This window comes from Nicotiana tabacum, chromosome 17, assembly GCF_000715075.1.
Source record: "Nicotiana tabacum cultivar K326 chromosome 17, ASM71507v2, whole genome shotgun sequence".
Taxonomy (NCBI): domain Eukaryota; kingdom Viridiplantae; phylum Streptophyta; class Magnoliopsida; order Solanales; family Solanaceae; genus Nicotiana; species Nicotiana tabacum.
The window spans coordinates 2,701,953-2,728,216 of NC_134096.1; the positions used below are offsets into that span (position 1 = coordinate 2,701,953).

Here is a 26,264-nt window from a genome sequence, read left to right on the forward strand (position 1 = left end):
TTAATCCCACCAGATAAGGCCGGGTACTTATTATCCAAAGAATCATTAAGTACTTTTTATATTATACTATCTCATTCAGTGTTGTGTCTGTTGTGGTTCCATTAATTCCAATTCATGTCGGCAACTTGGGCTCGAACAGAGACCAGAGGGTATCCTACGGTGATAGAATCAATAAATACTCACCTCACAAAGTCCACTATAAGTCAGAAATTGTTCCTCAATTTCTTCTACTAGGAAATTCTTACTGTTCAGAAATATGCGCAGCGCGCTATATGCTAGTAGTATGATTTTACAAGTTTTTATTAATCACCTCATTTTACAAGTTTTTATCCATCAAGGTGTAAATACATTACAAAGCTTACTTAAAATCAAGGGAAACTATAAGTTATGTTAATTTATAAGTAGTTTATTATAAAAATTGACCAATTCATAAAATATTGTAAATATTAACCAATTAGATATTTGTAGCAAAAAAGAAAAGGTTAAATTTTTACTTTTTTTTAGTGAGTGTTATTAGAATAGATCGGATACATTTTAAGGAGCTTGAATCTCAGTTTTGGGATGATTGAGCGGAGTTTTGAGATGGTTTGAATTGAAAATTCAAAGTAGAAGATACAACAACAACAACCCAGTGAGATCCCACAAGTAGGGTCTCGGAAGGGTAATGTGTATGCAGACCTTACCCCTATACTAGAGGACATAGAAGTTGTTTTCGAAAGATTCTCGGCTCGAGAGGAAGAATAGGAACAAATAAATAACAACAACAACAACAACAACAACAACAAACCAATGGGATCCCACAAGTGGGGTCTGGGAGGGTAATATGTACGCGAACCTTACCCCTATCCTGGAGGGCAGAGAAACTGTTTCCGAAAGACCCTTGGCTCGAGAGGAAGAATATGAACAAGTAAATAACAACAACAAGGTTAGGAAAATGATATCAACAATGTAAGGACTAGAGAAAAATAAATGGAAGAAAGCAGTAGAAATAACAATAGCAAAAGCAATAGTCACAAGCAGTAACACAACAAGGTACTAGAAAATCGAAGTGGAAGATAGTACTAAAACAATCCTAATACTGGCATTCTAAGAATCGAAGAGAATGTACTAGTCAGCTAGCCCTAATAAACCTAGATTCGAAATAGAAGATGAACATGAAAAATAATTATATGTATATCACACTGTATATAATATGTGTATCACACTGTGTATCATTTGTGTATCACATATATATCATATGTATACCTGTATGTGAGATACATGCGTGATACATGTTTGATACATGTGTCGCAGAAGAATTTTTTGAACTCGATTTTAATTACGAATTTTGATACCGAATATATCTGAATCACCTATAATCTTCCTCAAATTTTATATATTGACTCGTCTATATGTTGTCAACGAATTTCAGCCATACCCATTGAAAATGTCCTTTTTTTATTTAGATTTTTGGAATCTTGTATTTATATTTTTTTTTATATTTCATCACCTTATTTGGTACCTTATCCATGAAATTTTCTTTCCGTCTTATATCTAATGTTGTTGATCACGCTTAAGAATATGGAAGGAGATATTTGTGTGTGATTCTTGGAGAGAAATAACCTTATTTATTTGGGATTTCAATTTTTATTTGTGCTTGACTCATTTTGATAAGTTTATGATTATTGGCTAGATATTGATAAGTTAAGACTTATTTGGGACATTTATGTAAGATTCCCTAAAATCAAAGTATCAAACTATATCCTAGAAGGGGGATAACTCGATACAATAATTGGTTACATCTGAGTATGTAAGAATTCCTTAATCAAGGCTAGAAATTCAGTCAAAACCATCCATGGCCGACCGACCGAAATACTAAAATCGGACGATTTGTGAAAATACTTTCTATTTTAATTTTTTTCGATCGAATTTGGTCTTTTTTGCGTCAAAATGCGAAGAATTATTTTTGCGTCTCGGGAAGTTTATTTTTCAAGAAATCGATCAACTTCGGCTAGTTTTTCATTTAACTAAGTTAAAATTAATATTTAAAAAAATGACTGAAGTCGATCGGTTAATTCGGTCGGTCATATTAAAAGATCGACCAATTTCGGTCGGTTATTATTATTTTTTATAACAAAATGGACCAAAATCGATCTGTTATTTTCACACAAAAATATGATTAAAGAGCATAAATAAAATTAAAGCAAGTCTTATATCAAAAAGTATCAATGATCTAGTGGTAGAATAGTATTTTGCCACAAGTACAAATCCCAATTCTATTCCTAGACGATGCATTTTTTAATTACACAATTTAAAAAAATGGACCGAAATTGTTTAGTTTTTTCGGTCGTCTTTTATCTTTTGGATCGGATGTGGAATTTAATTAACCGATCAAATCGGTCGGTTGTGACTGACCGATGGAAGGTGGTCAGTTGGTTCTACCGACCGCTGCAAATTGGTCGCTTTTCGATCAGTTTTTGCCAATTATCAATCGATATTGGTCGATTTTGATCGAATTTCTAATAGTGATTACTCTATTAGTTTCAATTCTAGGTGGTACTTTTTAATTGAGTACGAATTTCAAAAAGATTTAAAAAAACATTCAAACTTGTGATCTTATCTGTTAGACGTACCATGATTAAAAGTTTATTCAACATGTCTATGAGTCGAGCATGCATTATATATATATATATATATATATATATATATATATATATATATAATGGGCTAGCCAATTTTCGGACTGGTAATTGAAAAATAGCCAGCGTTTGTAAAGTCATTGAAAAATAACCACTATTTTGCTGCAACACGGAAAGTTTCAGCATAATATATTGGAGATTGGTGCATTTGTGTATGAACTTCCAGCATATTATACTGAAACTCCAGCACACGAAAAGTTCCAGCATAATATACTGGAGATTGGAGCACTTGTGTATGAACTTTCAGCATATTATGCTGGACCAGTATATTATGCTGAAACTCCAGTATATTATGCCAGAAGATCACATGTAAAAAATTCGAACTCTAGTATATTATGCTGGAATATTTTCCGAATTTTGAACAGTGTTTTCGTTCAGATTTATCTTTACATGAAAAGTGGCTAAATTTCGATTAATTTTGAAACCGGATTTTGAATAATTCCATTAAAATCTGGAATCTGCATTCCGCAGTCCTTTGCTAACAGTAGTATAAATCTAGGTGTTTGATTATTGGCTCAAATTATAGGCTCCAACAGAAAATTCAAAATAACCAAATCGAGTAACTCGAATCAAATTTAAAAATTTGAGCCAAACCGAGCTTATTTGGTTTGAATTGATTTGTAATTTCATAAAACCGGAAAATCAAGTGAAATTTTCATAATCCAAACCGAACTGCCTGACGTCCACTACTATAGCCAACAATTCGGTTTTGTGAAAGGGAAATGTTCTACAAGAGATGTGACACGGAAATTCCTTCCACAAGTAGTATAGACGTATCCGGCAAGTAAAAAGTTTAAAACCTTAAATTGACATCATTTCTGTTACTTCTTCTCCATTTAAAAGAGAGTAATTTTATACAAATTCTAAACTGGCTTATAGAATGCCACAAGAAACTTAAGAGTTATTAGGGAATATCTTTTCCTTTGACCGAGGGAGCTAGGCGAAATCAGAAATTTCACTTGGAGTTTTTATGACTTCAAATAATATTTAACTTATATATGGTATAATTTTCGAGGAAAGGGTGTTCAAATAATTACATTTCGCTAGTTGTAGCTCCGCTCCTGCTTTGGAGGAGCTTAGGTTAACTAACATATAAAGATACAGGCACCCAAAGATTGAATTCAGATAATTATGAACTCCCTACTGGGAAGAATCAGATTAGGAAGCAAACACAAAAAGTTTTTCTGGCTCTTCTTTCGTCCATTTGAACTACTTGGAAGTTGAAACGAAAAGAAAATCAGACTCTATTAAATCAGCTTTAAAATTGAATACTTGAAATAGTGTCTTGAGTTGCCCTATAAAAGAAGACAGTTGGCTTTAAAGTATCTTTAAGGTTTGCCAAACACTAAAATAAGCTGAAATATGCTAATATAAATGTTGTACAATTTCTTATTTTACAAGAGACTTTTTTTTTTCTTTCAAAAGTTCACCATTGGTGGGTGTTGGGGTTTAGGCGGTAGCCCCAATTCGTATATCATCAAAAAGAATAAGTACACGGAAGAGGACATAAACCATAGCCTCCAAAACATTGTGAAGAATAATATATCTCATCCTCCGGTACAAAAGCATCAAAAGAGTCTGCCTACTTTGGGAGATTTCTTCCATTACACTTTAAAATATATGACCTTCACTAATAGGTGCTATACATATAGTTAGCACTACTATACAAAAATCAGCTATATCTAAAAATATCATTAATAGCAAAATGGTTCTTCCTTGGTTTGAATCTGAAGTTTGGAAAACCGACTTGATCAAGTCTCAGTGAAGATCTCAATATGTCCGACAAAGAATTAGTGGTATCAAAGGTGATCTTAACTCTAAAACTTTCCCCCAAATTAACAAGTTGATCAGCAACACTACTACCTTCTCTATTGTATGGACAAAAGTAAAATTACCTTTGCTAGAGATTTGAATAATCTACTCAATAATATGATGTATCTGCCACGAAGCCTTCATTTTGTTGTTAATCATGTTAATGATCACCTGAGAATCAGACTAGATAATTACATTCAAAAAACCTTTGCTTAAACACAATTTCAACCCATGTAGCATGGCCTTTGCTGCTGCATAATTATTGGTGCATTGGCCATAATACTCAGCAAAAGCAACAATAAAGGATCCCTGATGATCTCTCATAACACCACCACCTCCAGCACTTTCTGGGTTTCCTTTATAACAACCATCAATGTTCAGCTTTAGCCAGCCAAAATCAGGTTTGTACCATTTAATCAGTTGGCTACTAATTAGCCGTTTTGCATTCTCCGACGCCATGCGTATATCATTCCAATGCAAGGGGAATTGTACTCTAGGAAATTGTATGTTCAGTAGCATAATCATGGACCTGCAAATCTGCATAATTATAGCTCTTTCGGACATATGTACGTTCTAAAATCTGGCTGCACACCTACTTTTTCATATTTTCCAGCATACAATGGATGTTAGACATTGTAGGATCACTGCATGGATTCCATTCTTTGCCTTAGTTAGCCACCAAGACATGATCAATTGCCTAATGTCTCCTTCTCTTATTGTAATACCACAACTCCAAGCAAAAAAAGACCATACCTGTTTTGCAATATAACTCTCACAAAATAGGTACATGATGGTCTCTTCCTTGTGACTATTACAACATGAGCACCTTGATGGTAAGATCAATCTGAATCTCTAGAGGCCTTCATCAGTTGGGATTCTATTCTGTAGCATTCTTAGCATGAAGAAAGAAATTTTGAAAGGAAGTTTCTTCTACCAAATCATGGTAGCAGTGAATGAAGTATTCCTCTATCTCCTTAATATCTTCAAAGCAGAATAGCAAGTGAAGTCTCCCTTAGATTCAACAGAAAAGGGCCAATACTGCCCTCCATCCACCTATTTGAATAAAAATGCCCTCCGTCCACCTATTTGAATAAAAATGCCCCTACCGTTATTTTTTGGCTCAACATTACCCTTATTACTAACAGAAAATTATGAAAAAATAATAATTTAATTAATATCCACGTGTCACCGTTCCATTGGCCTAACTTAAACTTCAACTAAAATATAACTAAACTCACCCTTAACTCGTCCGAATATTGACACGCTCCGATTTTAAAACACAACTCTCTCTCTTTGTGCCTTGTTGCTACTTGGGCGGAATTCACCGGCGGATCCGCCGGAAATAGCAACGTACACAGTAGCCTATCTCATTTGCAAATTATGAGTAGAAAATCCTTTTTTACTAGACTTAACACAATAATCTAATCGAGAAAATTAAATTCATGATAACAATCAAAATAAGAAAACAAATACTAGTGAAGAAATTATCTAAAAAAATTGTTAACTATTATTAGTACATCATATAAATTCAGTGTGTATGAAATGTGATAATTGCAAAACATCCATTACACGGAGTAGAAAAGTTTACATATTAATTGAATAAATAGTGAATTGAATAAATAGTGAAATAAATAAAAAATAGAAATACACATCACATAAACAATAAAAAAAATTAAAAAAACATCCTCAAATTTTTACGGAGGAACCACAAAAAATAGTGAAAAAATCCTCCCACAAATTTCAAATAAAGAAAAATTATATAATAAAGAACACCCATTGCATAAACAAAAAGAATCTAAACTTTTTGCATTAAGAAGAATATGACAATTCCTTTCATCTTCCATAAAAATAATTCTAATAGAGAACTCAATTTTGAGTTTGCCTCATGAATAATAGTAGACATACACTCGTAAGTAAATGCTCACTAAAATGAAATAGCGAAGAGAGAGAGAGAGAGAAAGAGAGAGAGTTATGTTTTAAAATTGGGGCGGGTCAATATCTGGGCGGGTTACGGTTGGGGTTTATGTTAGGCCAATGGGACGGTGACACGTGAATATTAATTAAATTTTCTTTTTTTATGAATTATTTGTTAGTAATAAGGGTAATGTTGAGCCAAAAAATAACGGTAGGGGCATTTTTATTCAAATAGGTGGACGAAGGGCAAATTTGTACCAATTTCAATACTTCAGGGGCAATTCTGGCCCTTTTCCGTAGATTCAATCATCCATATTGGCTTATCCTCCCTTCCAATATTGATACCAATCTCCAAAATGTCATTAACAATACTGTGAGGAAGTACATTCCTAAGCTTATTGGAATTCCTCTTCCCATCCTCAAAGAAATAGTTCACCTGGAGTTTCCTAGGGACATTATGGAATTGGATGAACTTGGCCAGGCTCCCTTACCAGACCAATTATTCCACCAGAAGGATATCTCACCTACCCCAATCTTCCAAAGGATATGTTTTTCAGCATCTTCTTTAATCTCCATTAACCTTTTCCAATTGTGAGATTGACCTGCAACAGGATGTAGCCTTTTATAGTACTTAGCACTCAAGAAATCATTCAAGAGGCTCTGATCAGTTCTGAAGTTCCACCTTGCCTTAGCAGAGAAGACATTTGCGAAATCCGATAGTGATCTAAAGCCAGCCTCACCTTCAAGAATAGGGAAACAAAGATCACTCCATTTTTTCCAGTGAAATTTATTGTTGATGTCATCCTTTCCCCAGAAAAAATTAGCTATGATCTTCTCTATTTGTGAAAGAACGGTTTTTTGATAAATTCGATAGTGATCTTCTCTGAAGTTCCACCATACCTTAGCAGAGAAGATATTTGCGAAATTTGATAGTGATCTAAAGCCAGCCCCACCTTCAAGAATAGGAAAATAGAGATCACTCCATTTTTTTCAGTGAAATTTATTTTTGATGTCATCCTTTCCCCAGAAAAAATTAGTTATGATCTTCTCTATTTGTGAAAGAACAGTTTTAGGAGGATAAAGAACAGAAATCAAGTGAAGAGGAAGAGATTTCAATACTGATTTAATGAGCACTGCTTTCCCACCATAAGATAGGAGCTTCCCTTGCCATCCTTGCACTCCATTAGAAACTTTAGCTACCATGTTGTTAAAGTGAACTACATTCTTTCTCCCCAAGTATATGGGACACCCCAAGTACTGCATCGGGAACTGAAGTTGAGAAAAACCAGTAATATTCTCCACTTTATTGAGCTCAGATTGAGGGAAGTTTGTTGACACATAGAAACCAAATTTACTCTTATTGATCTTCTATCATGAGATGATTTCATATGACTGGTTGATTTCATCCTCTAAATAAGTATTATTTTGAGCAATTTAGTAGGTAAGTGTTGATAAACAGAGCAAGAATAAGTTTTCGTTAAGAGTGCCTCCACTCTTAATTAGAAATTTTTAGTTCAAGCACGCTTTCCGTTTAAATGAACCTTATACCATGTGAATCCTAATTAATCGGTCAGTTTATACCAAAACGAAATATTAAAACATAAAAGGTCATTATTAAGAGCAAAAGGTTTAAAAGAAATCCATTTCTTGTGATTTTCTTTTCGATTCTCCTCGACTGGCCAGCTATAAAAATCAGCTTGTTTTGAGAAGTGTTATAAATAGAATTATATTTAAGATGAATGTCTATATTTTAGAGAGATTTTAGGTTTGTTACTTGGTGGCTAAGTCACATTTTTCCTATAAATAGAGGGGTTCTATTCCATTGTAGTTCATCCCAAATCAATAAGAATTCTCTCTCTCTTTCTTTGTAATATTCTTCTTTATTGTTTCATTTCACGTTATCAGCACGAGACTCTACCGTCTTAAGAAGCTCTTTGAGAAGACTAAGGTATAATTTCTCTCCTCTTTTAACTATGACTGATATTATGAAACGAAAGTTCATTGCCCTTGAAATTTTAGGCAAGAACTATATGACATGGGTGTTGGATGCTGAAATCCATTTAGATGCAATGAGTTTTGGAGATGACATTAAAGATAAAAATAAAGCATCTACCCAAGACTGTACTAAGGCCTTGATTTTTTCTTGCGCCATCACCTTAATGAAGAATTGAAAATAGAATATCTCACAGTCAAAGATCCACTTGTTTTGTGGAATGACTTAAAGAAAAGATATGACAACTTAAAGTTGGTTACTCTTCCACAAGCACGATATGTTTGGGCTCATTTGAGGCTCCAAGACTTTAAGTCTGTTTCTGAATATAATTCTGCGATATTTAGAATTACTTCTAAATTGAAACTCTATGGAGATAGTATCACTGACTATGATATGCATGAAAAAATATTCACAGTGTTTCATGCCTCCAATATGGCCTTGCAACAGCAGTACCGAGAGAAAGGTTTCAAGAAGTACTCTGAGTTGATTTCTCTTCTCCTTGTGGCTGAACAAAACAACGACTTGCTCATGAAAAATCACAAAAATCGACCCACTGGGTCTACACTATTGTCTAAAGTGGATGAGGTGTATTCCCATTATGCTAAGCGTGGAAAAGGTCGAGGCCCTGTTCGGGGTCGTGGTCGTGGACGTGGCCAAGGAAGAAATTTTTCAGTGTTAATCATCCCCAAAGAAAAATAACCACCAAAAGTGAAAAGGGAAAGATGAGAAGCCAAAGGCAAAGGGTTCAGAAACTGAATGCTATCGTTGCGGTGAAAAAGGGCATTGGGCAAATATTTGTTGTACACCAAAATATTTGGTTGAGCTTTATTAAGCATCTCTAAAGAATAAAGGCCCTAAGGCTAATTTTGTCTATGACAAAGAATTTGACATCACTCACTTGGATGTGGCAGACTTCTTTGAGCACCCTGATGGAAAAATAGACCACTTGATCGGTGACGGATCCGTGGTTAAAGATGATTGAGTAGTTTGATTTTTATTTTTATTTTTGCCTATTCGTAATAGCTAGCGAATAAATATCATGTAATCATAGTTCTTTACATGAATAGTAGTTATTAGTATCAATTAGTATTATTTATTTTATGAAATAGTATTAGTTCGTTTTTATTAAATATAGTAATATTATTTCCAGTGTATTTCAAAGTAAAACATTACTGTTATTCGAATTTTTCGTTACTTGAGACTTAAAGAATATTGTTTCATTTTCAAGTTTTAGTGGCAGTAGTAACACGTTAGTACTTAGTACAAGTCAAAGTATTTCGTTCAATTTATGGCCCATGCGTCACATTTTGTTTATTTTTGTATTCATTATTTCAACTTTTCTCTTCTCGTGTAGCAACTGTTTGGAATATCTATATATATATATATATATCTAATAACAAAATAATTTTTTTTTGTATGTCAAATCATGGGAAGCAAATATGGATATCTCTCAAAGTAAAATTAGATCAAAGTTCAATTGTAAAAATATTTGTTTAGTTGATTCATGTACGACACATACAATATTCAAAGAGAAGAAATATTTCTCTCATTTAAGTATGTGTAAGGCAGATGTTACTATAATTTCTGGTAGCAGTAATCTAATTGAAGGCTCTGGAAGAGCTACTATAACTCTTCCTAGGGGAACAATACTTATCATAGATAATGCAATGTTCTCCTCGAAGTCCAAGAAGAACTTATTGAGTTTTAAAGATATCCGCCGAAATGAATATCATATTGAGACAATAGCCGAGAATAATCTTGAATATCTTATCGTTACCAAAAATGTCTCTGGCAAGAAGAGGGTTATTGAAAAGTTTCCATCTTTATCTTGTAGCCTGTATTGGACAAGAATTAGTGCAATTGAGGCACATTCTATCGTAAACCAAAAGGTTACTGATTCCAATACTTTTGTACTTTGACATGATCGATTGGGATATCCTGGATCAATTATGATGAGACGGATTGTAGAAAACTCAAATGGACATCCATTAAAGAATTTAATTTTTTTTTTAAATAATGAATTTTCTTGCACTTCTTGTTATCAAGGCAAGATAATTATTAGACCATCACCAACAAAGGCTGAGATTGAGTCCCCTGCATTTTTGGAACGTATAAAAGGGGATATATGTGGACCTATCCATCCGCCTAGTGGGTCATTTAGATACTTTATGGTCTTAATAGATTCATCTTCTAGATGGTCTCATGTGTGCCTATTGTCATCTCGCAACCTGGCGTTTGCAAAATTAATTGCACAAATAATCGATTACGGACACAATTTCTCGATAATCCACTTAAATCTATTAGATTAGATTATGCTACTGAGTTTTAATCCCAAGCATTTAATGATTATTGCTTATCAATTGGGATAAAAGTGGAACATCTTGTAGCTCATGTTCACACTCAAAATGGCCTTGCAGAGTCTTTGATTAAACGTCTGCAATTGATAGCAAGACCGTTACTCATGAAAACGAGGTAACCCACTTCTATTTGGGGTCATTCCATTTTGCATGCAGTAATGCTGGTTCGTCTCAGACCGATAAATTACAAGAAATATTTTCCATTGTAATTAGTTTTGGGTCATGAACCTAATATATCCCATTTAAGAATTTTTGGATGCGCAGTATATGTGCCTGTAGCACCGCCATATCGCACCAAAACGGGTCCCCAAAGAAGGTTAGGAATATATGTCGGGTTTGAATCGCCCTCCATTATTCGCTACCTCGAAACATTAACGGGGAATTTGTTCACTGCTCGATTTGCTGATTGTCGATTCGATGAGGCATTTTTTCCAAAATTAGGGGGAGAAATTGGTGAAACCAAACAGAAAAATTTGTGAAAAAATCCATCATTATCTCATCTTGATCCACGTACCTCTATTTATGAAAAAGAGGTGCAAAAGATTATTTATTTGTAGAAAATAACAAATCAAATGCCAGATGCATTTACGGATCTGAAAAGGATAATAAAATCACATATTCCTGCAGAGAATGTTCCAATCCGTATTGATGTCCCTGTTGGACAATTTTCTAGTGTCATAGCTAATAAGTCAAAAGCATGCCTAAAGTGTGGTAGGCCATTGTGTTCTAAGGATCGAAATCATAGAAAAAGAAAATTAAATGATAAATATGACACTACGAAAGAATCTCATAAAGAAACCCATGATTTAACCAATCTTGAGATTCATGAGGAAATCACAGAGCCTGAAACTCAAGAAAATAAGAAACTATCAATAAACCCAATCGATATTGAGACAAATTTGAATCGATTGGATATAGTGGTGGATTATGTCTTTGCATATAATGTTGCATCTAGTATTATGCAAAATAGTGAGTATCTTGAACCTCAATCTGTTGGAGAATGTCAACAGAGGCGTGATTGGACAAAATGGCAAGAAGCAATCTAATCCGAGTTAGATTCACTTGCGAAACGTGAAGTTTTATGGGCATGTGGTCCAAACACTTAATGGTGTAAAGCCTGTTGGATATAAATTGGTCTTTGTACGTAAAAGGAATGAGAAAAATGAGTTACAAAAATATAAGGCACACCTTGTTGTACAAGGATTTTCACAAAGGTCCGGTGTCGATTATGATGAGACATATTCACCTGTTATGGATGCAATAACATTCAGTTATCTCATTAGTTTTGTTGTCCATGAAAAGCTTGACATGCATTTAATGGATGTGGTTACAATCTACCTTTATGGCTCAGTTGATAATGAAATATACATGAAAATTTTCGAGAGATTTAAAATGCCTGACGCACATAATTCAAAGTTGCGGGAAATATTTTCAATCAAATTGCAAAGATCTTTGTATGATCTAAAGCAATCAGGACGAATGTGATATAACCGTCTTAATGAGTATTTATTAAAGGAAGCTTATATAAATGATGGCATTTGCCCATGTATTTTTATAAAGAAAATAACATCGGAATTTGTTGTACTTGCCGTATATGTTGATGACATAAACCTTATTGGAACTCCTATAGAACTCTAAAAAGCAATTGATTATTTAAAGAAGGAATTCGAGATGAAAGATCTCGAAAAGATAAAATTATGTCTCGGTTTGCAAGTTGAACATTTGGCAAACGAGATTTTTGATCATCAATCTGCCTACATGAAAAAGGTATTGAAACGATTTTATATGGATGGAGCATATCCATTAAGTACTCTGATGGTTGTTCGATCACTTGATGTGAATAAGGATCCGTTCCGACCTCAAGAAAAGAATAAAGAGCTACTTGGTACTGAAGTACTATATCTTAGTGCAATTGGTACACTAATGTATCTTACTAATACTACAAGGCCTAACATAACTTTTTCAGTTAATGTCTTAGCAAGATATATCTCTGATCCTACAAGGAGACATTTGGATGGAATAAAACATATATTGCGGTATCTAAAGGGAACTACCGATATTGGCTTATTTTATGACAATAATTGCAGTCCCGATCTTGGTGGTTATGCCGATGCAGGGTATTTATCCGATCCACACAAGGCTCGATCTCAAACAGACTATGTGTTTATACGTGGAGGCACTGCCATATTTTGGCGATCGACTAAGCAACCAATTGTTGCTACTTCATCTAATCATGCTAAGATAATTGCTATTCATGAAGCAAGTCGAGAATGTGTATGGTTGAGGTATATAATACATCTTATTCGAGACAAATGTGGTTTGAAGTGTGACAAACTACCCACGATTTTATATGAAAATAATGCAGCATGCATAGCTCAATTGAAGGGAGGATTCATAAAAGGAGATAGGACAAAGCACATTTCACCAAAGTTATTTTTTACGCATGATCTTCAAAATAATGGTGATATTAATGTGCAACAGATTCGTTCAAGTGATAATATGGCTGATTTGTTCACCAAATCTCTACCGACGTCAACTTTCAAGAAGCTAGTGTACAAGATTGAGATGCGAAGGCTCAAGGATGTGAATTGATGCTCTCATCAAGTGGAGTTAATAAACGTTGTACTCTTTTTTCCCTTACAAGGTTTTGTCCCACTGGGTTTTCCTTGCAAGATTTTTAACGAGGCAACCAAAAGGCGTATTTCTAAACATGTGTACTATTTTTCCTTCACTAGACTTTTTTCCCACTGGGTTTTATTTTAGTTAAGGATTTAACGAGACACATTATTTGTTGAGTAGACATTCAGGGGGAGTGTTATAAATAGAATTATATTTAAGGTGAATGTCTATATTTTAGAGAGATTTTAGGGTTTGTTACTTGGTGGCTAAGTCACTTTTTTCCTATAAATAGAGGGGGTTCTATTCCATTATAATTCATCCCAAATCAATAAGAATTATCTCTCTCTTTCTTTGCAATATTCTTCTTTATTGTTTCATTTCAAGAAGTATTTTTTTTTAAAGTGCTTTTCTTAGAAGTATTTTTGGTGAGAAGCAGTTTGTGTTTGGCTAATTAATTTGAAAAGTATTTCTGAGCAGCAATTAGTGTTTGACGAAACTTTTAAAAACTACTTCTAAGTGTTTTTCAAAAAAGTATTTTTGTAGAGAAGCTATTTTTTTCTGCTTCTCCAAAACTGATCCTCCTTCTATTCAAAAATACTTTTTTTTCTTCTAAAAGCTTAGTCAAACACTTTAACTTTGAAAAAAAAAATACTTTTTTTTTTAAAAGAAAGTGCTTTTGATTTTAAAGAAGCTTGAAACAGGCTATTATTCTCGAGACCAATTTTTGATAGCACGGGACAAATAAATTAGTAAACTAACTAAATAAGTGTGTAATCTAATGGCAAAGTAGTGTGCCTTTTTAAAAAAGCTAATTCTCATTAATGATGATAATATACATATAATTATTTTTATTATTTTTTAAAATGAAAATTATCAACTCTCGCTCTTAATACACGTGTAAACCATAGTATTTTTCCATGGGAAAGTTTCATAAATACAAGATCTATAAGAGTTAATTACATAAAATACAACTAATTTTCAAATTACAAATTGTGCAACCATATAGTGTATATAATATTATTAAGTAGCATGTAACTGTTTAAAAACCCAAAATGGACGTCCATACGAATGTTGGTAGCATTAGCCGTAGTTTATGGTCTTGAAATTCATCAAATGGACGTTAAGACGGCCTTCTTAAATGGAGATTTGGAGGAAAAAATCTACATGGAACAACCCGAAGGGTTTGTGGTTCCAGGTAAAGAAAAGAAGGTATGTAGACTTGTTAAGTCTCTTTACGGACTAAAACAAGCACCCAAATAATGGCATGCGAAATTTGACCAAACAATATTGTCAAATAGTTTTAAGATAAATGAATGTGATAAATGTGTGTACATTAAAAATGTTTCAAATCACATAGTCATTGTTTGCTTATATGTGGATGATATGCTGATAATGAGTAATGACATTGCCAACATAAATACGACTAAGCGTATGCTAACTAGCAAGTTTGATATGAAGGATTTGGGAGTTGCTGATTTAATTCTGGGGATTAAGATCAATAAGACTCCTCAAGGTCTGGAATTGTCACAATCTCATTATATTAAGACAGTACTTGGAAAATTCAAGCACTTAGGGTTAAAAGTTGCAAAAACTCCAATTGACGTGAATCTCGCATTAACAAAGAACAAATGCCAAAGCATATCACAATTGGATTATGCTCATGCGTTGGGATGCTTAATGTATATCATGAATTGTACATGATCAGATATAGCTTGTGCTATAAGCAAATTGAGTCGATACACGAGCAATCCAGGTCAATCTCATTGGATGGAAATGAAATAAGTTTTGGGATATTTAGAACATACCCACGACTTTGCTTTGCACTATAGTAAATATCCTGCGGTGATTGAGAGATATTGTGATGTAAATTGGATCATCGGTTCAATTGATTATAAGTCCACAAGTGGATATGTATTCACTATTGGTGGAGGAGCGGTATCTTGGAAGTCGTCCAAGAAAAAACTTGTATTGCCCGCTCTACAATGGAAGTTGAGTTCATAGCCTTAGATAAAGCCGGTGAAGAAGCTGAATGGCTCCGGAATTTCTTGGAAGACATTCCATTTTGGCCCAAACCGTTGGCACCAATATGCATACATTGCGATAGTCAAGCGGCAATTGGAAGGGTTGGGAGCGTGATGTATAACGGTAAATCTCGTCATATACGACGAAAACATAAAACCATTAGGCAATTACTCTCTAGAGGAATTATCATGATTGACTATGTAAAGTCAAGCGATAATGTATCGGCTCTACTTACAAAAGGCCTAACTAGAGAGGTAGTTGAGAAATCATCGAGGGGAATGGGACTATGGCCGAGAACAAGCCATTGTGGCGGTAACTCTACTTAGAAGATTGGAGATCCCAAGATCTAGGTTCAAGGAGATCAAACAAAGTCATTAATGACTGTTCAACATTGTCAACTAAAAGTTTGGTCCATTCTGGTGATGAGACAATGTTCAGTACCAAGGATAAAACATTAAGGCTTTTTAATGATTTCTAAATTTGATACGGGGTATATCAAATAGTGTATCTACGAGATGACACGTTTAGGAATCACCTATATAAGTGTGAAGTGTTAGCCGCTTCAAGGAAAATTTTGTAAGGCCAATTCTCTACGCACTTATTAAATCAGGCGGTGTTCATGGCTGAAACGAACACAACAATGAGAGCCAAAGACGGTTAAGGGTTGGTTGTGTGACTTATGGTTGTCTAGGTATACACCAAAGTTTGACGGTTCAAAGATATCAAATCTACCGATTGACCGAGTATATCCGACATAAGTTCACTACGGAAAGTTCAAAGGGAAACCTACTTATCCAGATGCAATTAATCCTTGCTTGCGAATCACACAGTTTTTCATGCATATTTCCGTGATATAGCCATTCCCCATTCATGCGGGGGATTGTTGAGTTTTTAAGCTTAAATGTAGCTTAAACATTATTGGGTTTTTAAGCTTAAATGTAGCTTAAAAGAGGGTGAATGGGAAATGGAGGGAAATTAAAAATATTTGAGTTTCCCTCCTTGACAAAGGGACATTGTCCCATATTGAAAGAGGAAAAGATTTTGATGGGTATATATACAATTGCACTTCTTCTAGCTCTTAAAGAGTTAAGAAGAAGGCAAGCCTCGCGCCGTCGTCGTCGTCGCTCGCTCGGCTTCGGTTTCGGCTTCGGACAAATGATTGATTGATTAATTTTTTGGACCAAATTTATTTATTAATAGTAAATATTAACAGAAATGTTATTAAATATCCAGTGTTTTATAAACAAAATATTAATATTAAATCTAACGTAATAGTATATGCCCTTCGCTTTTTGTAAAAGACATTTACAATATGGCCGAAACAGTTTGCTCCTCTTCGGATTTGAAGAACAGTTTGCACCTCTTCAGATTTGAAGAAACAGTTGGCACCTCTTCGGATTTGAAGAGTTGCACCTCTTAAGTTTTGAATAGTTGCATCTCTTCAGTTTGAGCTTAACATTGGCTATAAATACCAGTCCATTCTCTCATATTTTCCATACGAATTTCTGACTTCTCCTCCTTTCTTCTGCATTGTTTTAACTACAAACAAAGAAACAGTAAGTGTGATTTGCTACCGATCTTTGTGTTCGTTGAAACACTGGTGTTTGAAGTATCGCTACACCAGTGTGTAATTCGTTCTATCCTGGGAGGAAATAATCCACAACCTTGGGTACTAGGAGGGGATTAAATTCCTTAAGGAAATATTGTGAATTCAGTGGGCTCGGATTAAATTCTGTTTCTTTTACATTTCTATTTATATGTTATTTTATCTTCTCCAGAAATATTTTACAAATACAGTTCAGTAACACTTTAACCATACTACATGTCGAAGATATTATAGATATGAAATATATAAGGTATTTGATATACTATATACGTTATACCAAGATATAATATATATATATAATTCTATAATATTATTTGGATTTAATTACCTGGGTCTTAGTCATATTAGATAAAAAAAAACAATATCGAGTATATCACATAGAAGCACACATAATATACATCTCCTCTCCGTCTTCTTTTAATTCATTATCGTGACATAGTAAAAGAGGGACACACACAGATTGCACTCGCAGGACTCATCCATTTTGCACTATTTTTCTCCACGAGAATACAGAACTCAAAAGACACCCAAGAAGTAACACCGACCATCAACGTTCTGTCATCCCACTTTATTTTTATATTAAATGGCAAGGAGAGTTGTTATACACAAGATGATGATAGGTTTATAAGTACTACAAAAAGGGCTATGGGTTTGGGTGGTGGTAATTGGTAAATGAGTTGAAATGGAATAAATTGATATGCATTCATTTGTGGGTCCACGTTTAGAAGAGTAATTTTACGATCTAGCTCCATTCAGGGTGATGTGCGTATCTAAAAGTCATCAACTTTTATTGTGTAATGGAAGTTAGACACAGTTGAAATTATGAACTCAAGGTGGATTAAGAAATCTTAGATAGTTTTGCATATCATATATAATGATAGTTGTCACGATAATCCTTACTTGCAAATACTAAAATGAGAAACAGACCATTTCTTTGTTTATATCTGTACATATGAGGTGTCATGGTAAATCTTTTGGCTCAATTATAGAACCAATATCAATGATCCCAAGACCTCCAATTCATTTCTTCAAAGGACCTTCCACTCCATTGATCATCTAATTTGGCATTATTTGCCACGTGTCAATATTTAATTTGTCCACATTGTAGGCTCACTTTTTACCTAAATAATAATTACCTTAGATCTTGTTGTCAAAACCTTTATATGAATATTTTGATTCAAGGTCCTAAAATATCCAAAGCCATACTAAAACTCAAGAAATTGAAATAAACATCAGATGTGGGTACAAAGGCATACTAATACCGCATAAGGCCGGTCAACAATTAAAGGTGTTTAATACACTTTGATCTCTCATTTTTCACGAATGCAATAGATATACAGGACTTGCGTCACCAACTACAACATTATAAGTTATAATTATTTTTTGTTATTTTTTAAAATAAAATTATCATTTATGCTCTTTAACACGTGTAAACCACGTATTTTTCCAATTCAGCTATATTAATATCACATAAATTCGGTCAATAATTAAAGGTTATTGCTCTTCTAGTAGATAATTCTGATTTCGTAACAAGCACAAATGTCACTACGATCAAATTGAATTCAAACATTGCTAATATTTTCCTCTTTCTTTTTCAAGCTGTATGATTTATACAATTCTGTCCATATTCACGTCTCATGTTTATACAAATCATAGGATGCCCATACAAAATCAATAGCACAAGCTTTCTTCGAGTCGAACCTGACCCACGGCTTACCCGACCCGCTCCAGTGAAGCAGACTCGTTGGACCAGGGTGCGGTTTCCGGCAGCTTCCCTTCACATTATCACCGCCCAAACCGTGCTGGTTCCATCTATGGTCAACATGCGCCACGTCACCAGCAAAAACCAGTAGAAACGGCGGCAAAGATCCGAGCTCATAGATCCGATTCGTCTTCTGGATATCCATCCATTCCTCGATCAGTTTCGTGTACCCGACCCGCCTCCATTTCACTAAATCCATAACTATAACACCTGTATTAAAGTAACACGGCTTCCTTTTCCGTCCGGGGAATACGCCAGAAAATCTCATGTCCGACAAGAACCTCGCCGTGAAATACGTCGTGAAGTTAGCGTGACAATATTCCGGCGCTCCGATTGCCTTTTCCCCCAAGTTTGTGCTCCACAGCTTGAAAATATCATCAATTACAATTATATCCGAATCTAAGTATATAACTCTGTGAATCGAAGGTTCTAGAAGGTCAGCTAAGTAATTTCTCGCATAATTGAGAGGATGTTCAAGTGCTTCTCGTACGGAAGTTGAAATCAAGGTTTTTATTCTTTTCGAATCAAAGTAATATACATTGAATTTCAATTCAGGAAAAATGTACTGAATTAAGGTTTTGAGATTCGTATCTGAGACTAAGAAGTGGAAGAATACATTCTCTGGACATTTAGAATGGCGTAGAATCGAATGAACGGCTGCGATTGATCCACGTAGATACTGATTATCAAGAGTCATCGCTACATGAACAAATTTTGAATATTCAATTTTCTCAAATTTTGTTCTGTCAGTACTAGAGCTGCAATCAGGTGCATTGCGGAACACGGAAGCTTTACGGTACGAGAACTGAGATGATTGAAATGGTGAAAAGATGATGATTAACATTGCAACAGCGAAAATGCATGAAAATCTCATAATCCGTACCATTTTCACTGGGTAAACTTCTTTCCTCTGCTTATTCCTCTTCATTTTCTTTTTCAATGTTGAAAAATGCGTAAAAATCTACTCCATAATTGTTTGAGTTACATAACTGAACTAGAAGAGGGAGAATTTGTAGGCAAATAGTAATGTATGAAGTATTTCGTGTTTAATACTATAAATTAACTTTCTGTGTAATTTATTCGAATTCCAGCTAGCTTAAATTCAGTTTTAATAGCAGTGAATGGTTAGTTGAGTAGTTATGGGCGGTTACAGACTTCGTTAGGAAGTTAGTTACTTGAGCTGAAGTTAGAGCAGTTGCATTGTTTTTCAGCTATATTAGCTCAAGAGCAATCAACTGTATTTGTATAAAACTATGTAAGCAAATATACCCATGGGTGGAGCTAGAAGCTCGGAAACGGATTCGGCCGAACCCAATAACTTTTGTTCAAACAGTATATTTGTACCAAAAAAATCATTAAATATGTACGTATATTAAAATTAGAACCCAGTTACTAGCACTTAAAATTATCGTTAAAATCTAGAACTCATAAAATTGAAATCCTGGCCGCACCTCTGAATATATCGATTTGGCTCTCAGCAAGAGTATCATAGTCGCTTATTCTCTAGAATCATCGTTAAGGGAAATGATGGATTGTTAGTAAGAACAATTTCGAAGAACAAAAAATCTCAGTATTATGCTTTGAAGAGGATTCGAACATTCACGTTCTTTAGCACGAGATTTTGAGTCCAGCATATCTACCATATATACCGCCATTTTGAATCACTTGATGAGCAATTAGCTTTGACAGGGCATGGACTTGCCTTACTTACTGCTTATATATATATATATATATATATATATATATATATATATATATATATATGTTAATGCGTCTTCTGTAAGGGAAAGATACTATTTCAAGTATATTTCAATTTTAAAGCTCATTAAGACTTGGCAACTGACACTCTCCAAAACTCCAAATTGAACTAGTGAAATAATCATTATAGTAATTCTGAGCTTTGACAAATATTTTGTGAGTACTTATATAGTTGTACTATATTGTCATGCTGTGACTCCACTCTACTAGAAGAGAAATATTCTCAGTAAACAGATAGGAAGCATGCAGCTAGCACCATTGGTGTTGATTTACCGGTACATGATGGAATAACAATCCCAGTATCAAAATCACATGTAATCTAGACAGCTAGTATAAACGGGATTTCACGGGTTACCTCTTGAAGTGTGAACAAAGCTCCTCTATCATGTGAGCCTCTAATTCCACCACAACTCAATGAAATCTCTACGATTCCCGAACGTTCCACGGTCTTCTACGTTCCACGTTCCACGACCTTCTACTGAACACAGGTATTATCTAAATGGACATCCTCATCAAGTCAAATTCATACAGCAATACCGTTAGACCTTCTCAATAATTGGCTCTGACTTTTTTGGTTCATTCATGTCTATAGTTTCTGTGCTAAGTGTCTGAGATCCGCTGCTGATAGTTGCGGAGGACGATGCCCGAAATGCAGGCGCTTTATCAGGTATCTTTAGGATTAGAGATCTTATTATGAGGTGAAAGGATTAGACATTCTACTTCAAGTTGAGTTATGTGAATTGCCTCATCAAAAATTTTAAGTTTTCAGAAAAGGTTTTTATTTGGGGCTTGCAAAATTTTGAAAATTTTCAAAGAATTGATTTGATCATCCTGCGCTTGATTTTGCAGCAACGAGAGATCGTGCACTGTAAACACAGTCCTTTGGAATACAATTCAACTACTATTTCCTAAAGAAGTAGAAGCAAGAATAGCAGCACAAGCTTTTAACTGGTGGAGTAGCGGTGCATCCAAGTCCAGTAACAATTGCTAGTCATTCTGATATTTCAAGAAGCAGAACAGAATCTGGCGCTTGAAGTCCACAACAATGGCATAGCTTGTGAGTGCTTCAAAGTAAATTAAACGGATACTAGCTACTGTTAAATTTGTTCTTTAGTAATAATGAATAGCTATGGTAGCAGAATAGAGCAGACATAATAAACTTAACTTGGCCCAAATATTTCATAAAGAACTACACTTTAGAGCCTAATTATCATACGTAACTATAGTTTGCCTAATTATTATTTGTAGCTACCGTTCAATTGTTACCAACTTGTATCACTTGTATTCAGACGCACAACGAATACAGCATGCATCAACTGTATTCGTTTGCGCGACGAATACAACCAAGGCGAAATACATGGGTTTATATAAAGGATGTAACATGTATCGACTGTATTCGTTCGCGCAACGAATACAAGCAAGGCAAAATACAGAATTACAAAAAAATAGAATGCTCTCATTGAGAGTCGAACGCAAGACTTCAACTTACTAAGCGGGCGCTCTAACCAACTAGAGCTATGAGAGCTTGTTGCTCTCTTGTTTCAGTTTAAAATAATTGATCTCTTGTTTCAATACTATAAGTGTATAGCTACGACTGGTAATTTTCTGAAAGTATAGCTACGAATGATAAATATAGTGTATATATTTGGTGTGTCGTGTAATTTTTCCAATAAAATTTGAGCTTATCTTTACACCACTTGAAATAAAACTCGTTACTTCACAATGATTTCGAAAAGCTTGCAGATAAAGTTTCACGAAGTTGGTTATAGCTGATGTGAGATGTTAATTGAGATTTCTTTTCTATCTATACTACATATGAAACTTATTTACCCTTTCTAATCAAGTTTTAATTTAATTATATGAGCATATAGAATTTATCAATTATATATAAATAAGTTTGAATGAGTATCCATTTATATTAGGAATTGAATAGGGAATTAGTTATTTCCCCATTCTTGCGCTTTCTCTCTCTCCGTCTCCGTTTCTCTCTCTACATCTCTTTCTCTTTCTCTCCTTCTCTGTTCTTTCTCCAAATTTTCTTCCTTCGTTTCTCTGTTTTTTATCCTCTTTTTTATCAATGAATTCAATTATTTTAATATAGAATTTTAACTTAGCAATTTCCTTTCATGTTACACAATTGGTGTTCGAATTGAAATTGTCAATCAATAAATTTTGAAGGTATTTGATTCTCCACCATTGACAGCCATTAAAAAGCTTCAAAGCTTTGAATTCGAATTTGGGTTTTCAAAAACTATTGTTTGTTTGGATTGGGTGTTGTTGCAAACAATTGAAAATATTTTTTGGAGTTTATATCTCAATTTTAAGGGTGTTTGGTGAAGATTAAACTTGATTTTGGCTGAATTTCAGATTGAAACTCAAAGAAGAAGAAGAAGAACACATGACATATAATATACTTACGAAATTGTATTAAAGTTGTATTATGTTGTAATTATATATGTTTTTTATTTAAATATTGTATGAAAGTTGAAAATAGTTGTATAATGTATGAATCGTTGTATGAAATTTGTATTTAGGTTATAAATACTATCTTTTTACATAAAGTTATTGATATGTATCAAAATTGTTTTAAGAGAGAAAGTTTTAGAGAAAGAAGAACATACCACTTACAAAATATATACAAATCATATACAAAATACATACTAAAGACATATTGTATAAAATCTGTATGAAAATTATATTTAAGTTGTATGATGTTGTAGTTGTATTTAACTGAGTAGAAATACAACTTTCCTTTTCTTTGAAAACCGGAAAAAGTCTTTTTATCTGGCTTGTTTTCTATATTTGTCTATTGGTTTGATTTGCAAATGCGGAATGCATGTAGAGTCTATAATCACAGTAGAGAAACACTATCAACGACCTGAAGCTAAGGGCCAAATTAGCGCTATAAAAGTAGTAACATTTGAGCAACAATCTCCGTAGGCTGTAAATAGTTCCAATAACCAAAATGGAAATAACAACACTTGTATAAAATGGAGACCGAACAAACCTGGAATGCAGGGCCAGTTTCAGCAAAGTTGTTCCAATCACACTCTAGATTCTAGAATCCCTTAATTTAAGGCACTAATAATGGATTGTATATAATTTATAATTAAATCTTGTTTAGGACGGGGTAATATACAAAATTTGGACAATTTTGATAAATAAATTTCAAATATTATATATGAAGGAAAAAATCTCGATGTTAAAGTACAAAAATTAAGGAAAAAATAAAATAATGCACATAACCAAAAAAAGGTCCATAAGAATAATCAACTCTTTCAATTCTCGTCGGGCAAAAGAATTAAACTAAACACACAGTTCAAAAGTTAACATTAAACTGAGCCTGTACTTATAGCATGTAAAAAAAAAGAAGGTAAATATAAAAGTCGATTGTATTTTGTCGGAACAGATAATTCAAAGAATTAATTTTTAAATATGTCTTACGTCAAAACTTTTTTATCTTAAATATAGATTATACAATGGATAGGGTTACACGTGCACAACGTAAAAAGTGAATACTTTTGATCCTAAAATCTAAAAATTACACATTTTTGGCAATGAATAGTATCAAATATTTGAATTTTGTTATAAAATAAAGACTGTTAAGTAAAGACAAGTATAGAGAGAAACTGATATATTATTCAACTTTCAAATTTATGTACATAATGAACTGAAAACTCCTCTATTTATAGAAGAAAGGAAGTTGATGTGTAAGTTATTATTGCAAGTTGCTGTGTAAGTTGTTATTGCAAGTTGCTATGTAAGCTGCTGTGTAAGCTGCTTGTAAGCTGCTACTGTACCAGATATAGATAATCTTCTACCGGGGGTAATGTTTATCCATAACGGAGTACCAAAATGATAAGCTTCTTCAGGAGGCTTATTTCCAACGGAGTACTAAATGAACATCCATAATATAATATATTTATAACACTCCCCCTTGGATGTTCATTAAAAGATAATGTGCCTCGTTAAAACCTTACTAGGAAAAACCCTGTGGGAAAAAATCCTAGTGAAGGAAAAAGAGTACACATATTTAGTAATACGCATTGCTAGCTGCCTCATTAAAAACCTTATAAGGAAAACCCTGTGGGAAAAAACCTTAGTAAGGAAAAAAAGAGTACATCGCGCATTTTACTCCCCCTCATGAAAATCTTGTTTCAAATATTTAAGTCTCTACATTCCAATCTTGTATACCATCTTCTCAAAAGTTGAAGTTGGCAAAGATTTAGTGAATAAATCTGTCGGATTGTCACTTGAACGGATTTGTTGCACATCAATGTCACCATTTTTCTGAAGATCGTGTGTGTAGAATGTTTTTGGTGAAATGTGTTTCGTTCTATCTCCTTTTATAAATCCTCCCTTCAATTGGGTTATGCATGCAACATTGTCTTCGTATAAAATTGTGGATCTTTTATCACATTCCAAACCATATTTTTCTTGAATAAAATGAATCACTGGTCTCAACCATACGTATTCCCTACATGCTTCATGAATAGCTATTATCTCAGCATGATTTGAAGAAATAGCAACAATTGATTGCTTTGTGGAGCGCCATAATATGACAGTACCTACACATATAAACACGTACCCGATTTGAGATCGAGATTTATGGGGATCAGATAAATAACCTGCATCTGTATAACCAATAAGATCTGCACTACCTTTGTTAGCATAAAACAAACCTATATCAAGAGTTCCCTTTAAATATCGCAAAATATGCTTAATCACATTCCAATGTCTCCGTGTAGGAGAAGAGATATATCTTGCTAGTAAATTAACAGAAAATGCTATGTCAGGCCTTATAGCATTAGCACGATATATAAGTGCACCAATTGCACTGAGATAGGGTGTTTCAGGACCAATGAGTTCCTCATCCTCTTCTGGAGGTCGGAACGGGTCCTTATTCATTTCAAGTGATCGAACAACCATTGGTGTACTCAATGGGTGCGCTTTGTCCATGTAAAAGCGTTTTAAGACCCTTTCTGTATAGGCATATTGATGCATAAAGATCTCGTCTGCTAAATATTCAATTTTCAGTCCAAGATAAAGTTTTGTCTTTCCAAGATCTTTCATCTCAAATTCTCTCTTAAGATATTCAATTGCTTTTTGGAGCTCTTCTGGAGTTCCAACAAGATTTATGTCATCAACATAAATAGCAAGCATAATAAATTATGATGCCATTTTCTTTATAAAAATACATGAAAAAATAACATCATTTATGTAACCCTCTTTTAATAAATATTCACTAAGGCGATTATACCATATGCGCCTAGATTGCTTTAAACCGTACAAAGATCTTTGTAATCTGATTGAATACATTTCCCGAGATTTTGAATTTGCTTCAGGCATTTTAAATCCTTCAGGGATTTTCATGTAAATCTCATTATCAAGTGACCCATACAGATAAGCTGTAACGACATCCATCATATATATATTTCAAGCCTTTCATGTAAGGCTAAGCTGATGAGATATCGAAATGTTATGGCATCCATAACGGGTGAATATGTTTCTTCATAATCGACTTCAGGTCGTTGTGAGAATCCTTGTGCGACAAGGCGAGTCTTGTATCTTTCAACTTCATTTTTGTCATTCTTTTTTCGCACAAAAACCCATTTATGACCAACTGGTTTTATACCAGCAGGTGTTTGGACTACTGGTCCAAAAACCTCTCTTTTAGCAAGTGTGTTCAATTCTGATTGAATTGCCCCTTGCCATTTTGGCCAATCAGATCTTTGTCGACATT

The 26,264-nt window shown here is 34.0% G+C and overlaps 1 protein-coding gene and 1 long non-coding RNA gene across 2 annotated transcripts; one reads left to right on the forward strand and one right to left on the reverse strand.

Annotated features, from left to right (window-relative positions):
• Positions 1–18,547: 18,547 nt before the first annotated feature.
• On the reverse strand, positions 18,548–20,445 carry LOC107799059 (putative galacturonosyltransferase-like 7). Its single transcript, XM_016622133.2, has one exon. The coding sequence runs from the start codon at positions 19,689–19,691 to the stop codon at positions 18,630–18,632; it is 1,062 nt and encodes a 353-aa protein (XP_016477619.2). The 5' UTR covers positions 19,692–20,445; the 3' UTR covers positions 18,548–18,629.
• Positions 20,446–20,535: 90 nt separating this feature from the next.
• Positions 20,536–21,728, forward strand: LOC107823314 (uncharacterized). Its single transcript, XR_001656599.2, has 3 exons — positions 20,536–21,009; positions 21,114–21,188; positions 21,371–21,728. It is a non-coding gene; the product is annotated as an uncharacterized LOC107823314 (long non-coding RNA).
• The last annotated feature ends 4,536 nt before the right edge of the window (positions 21,729–26,264 follow it).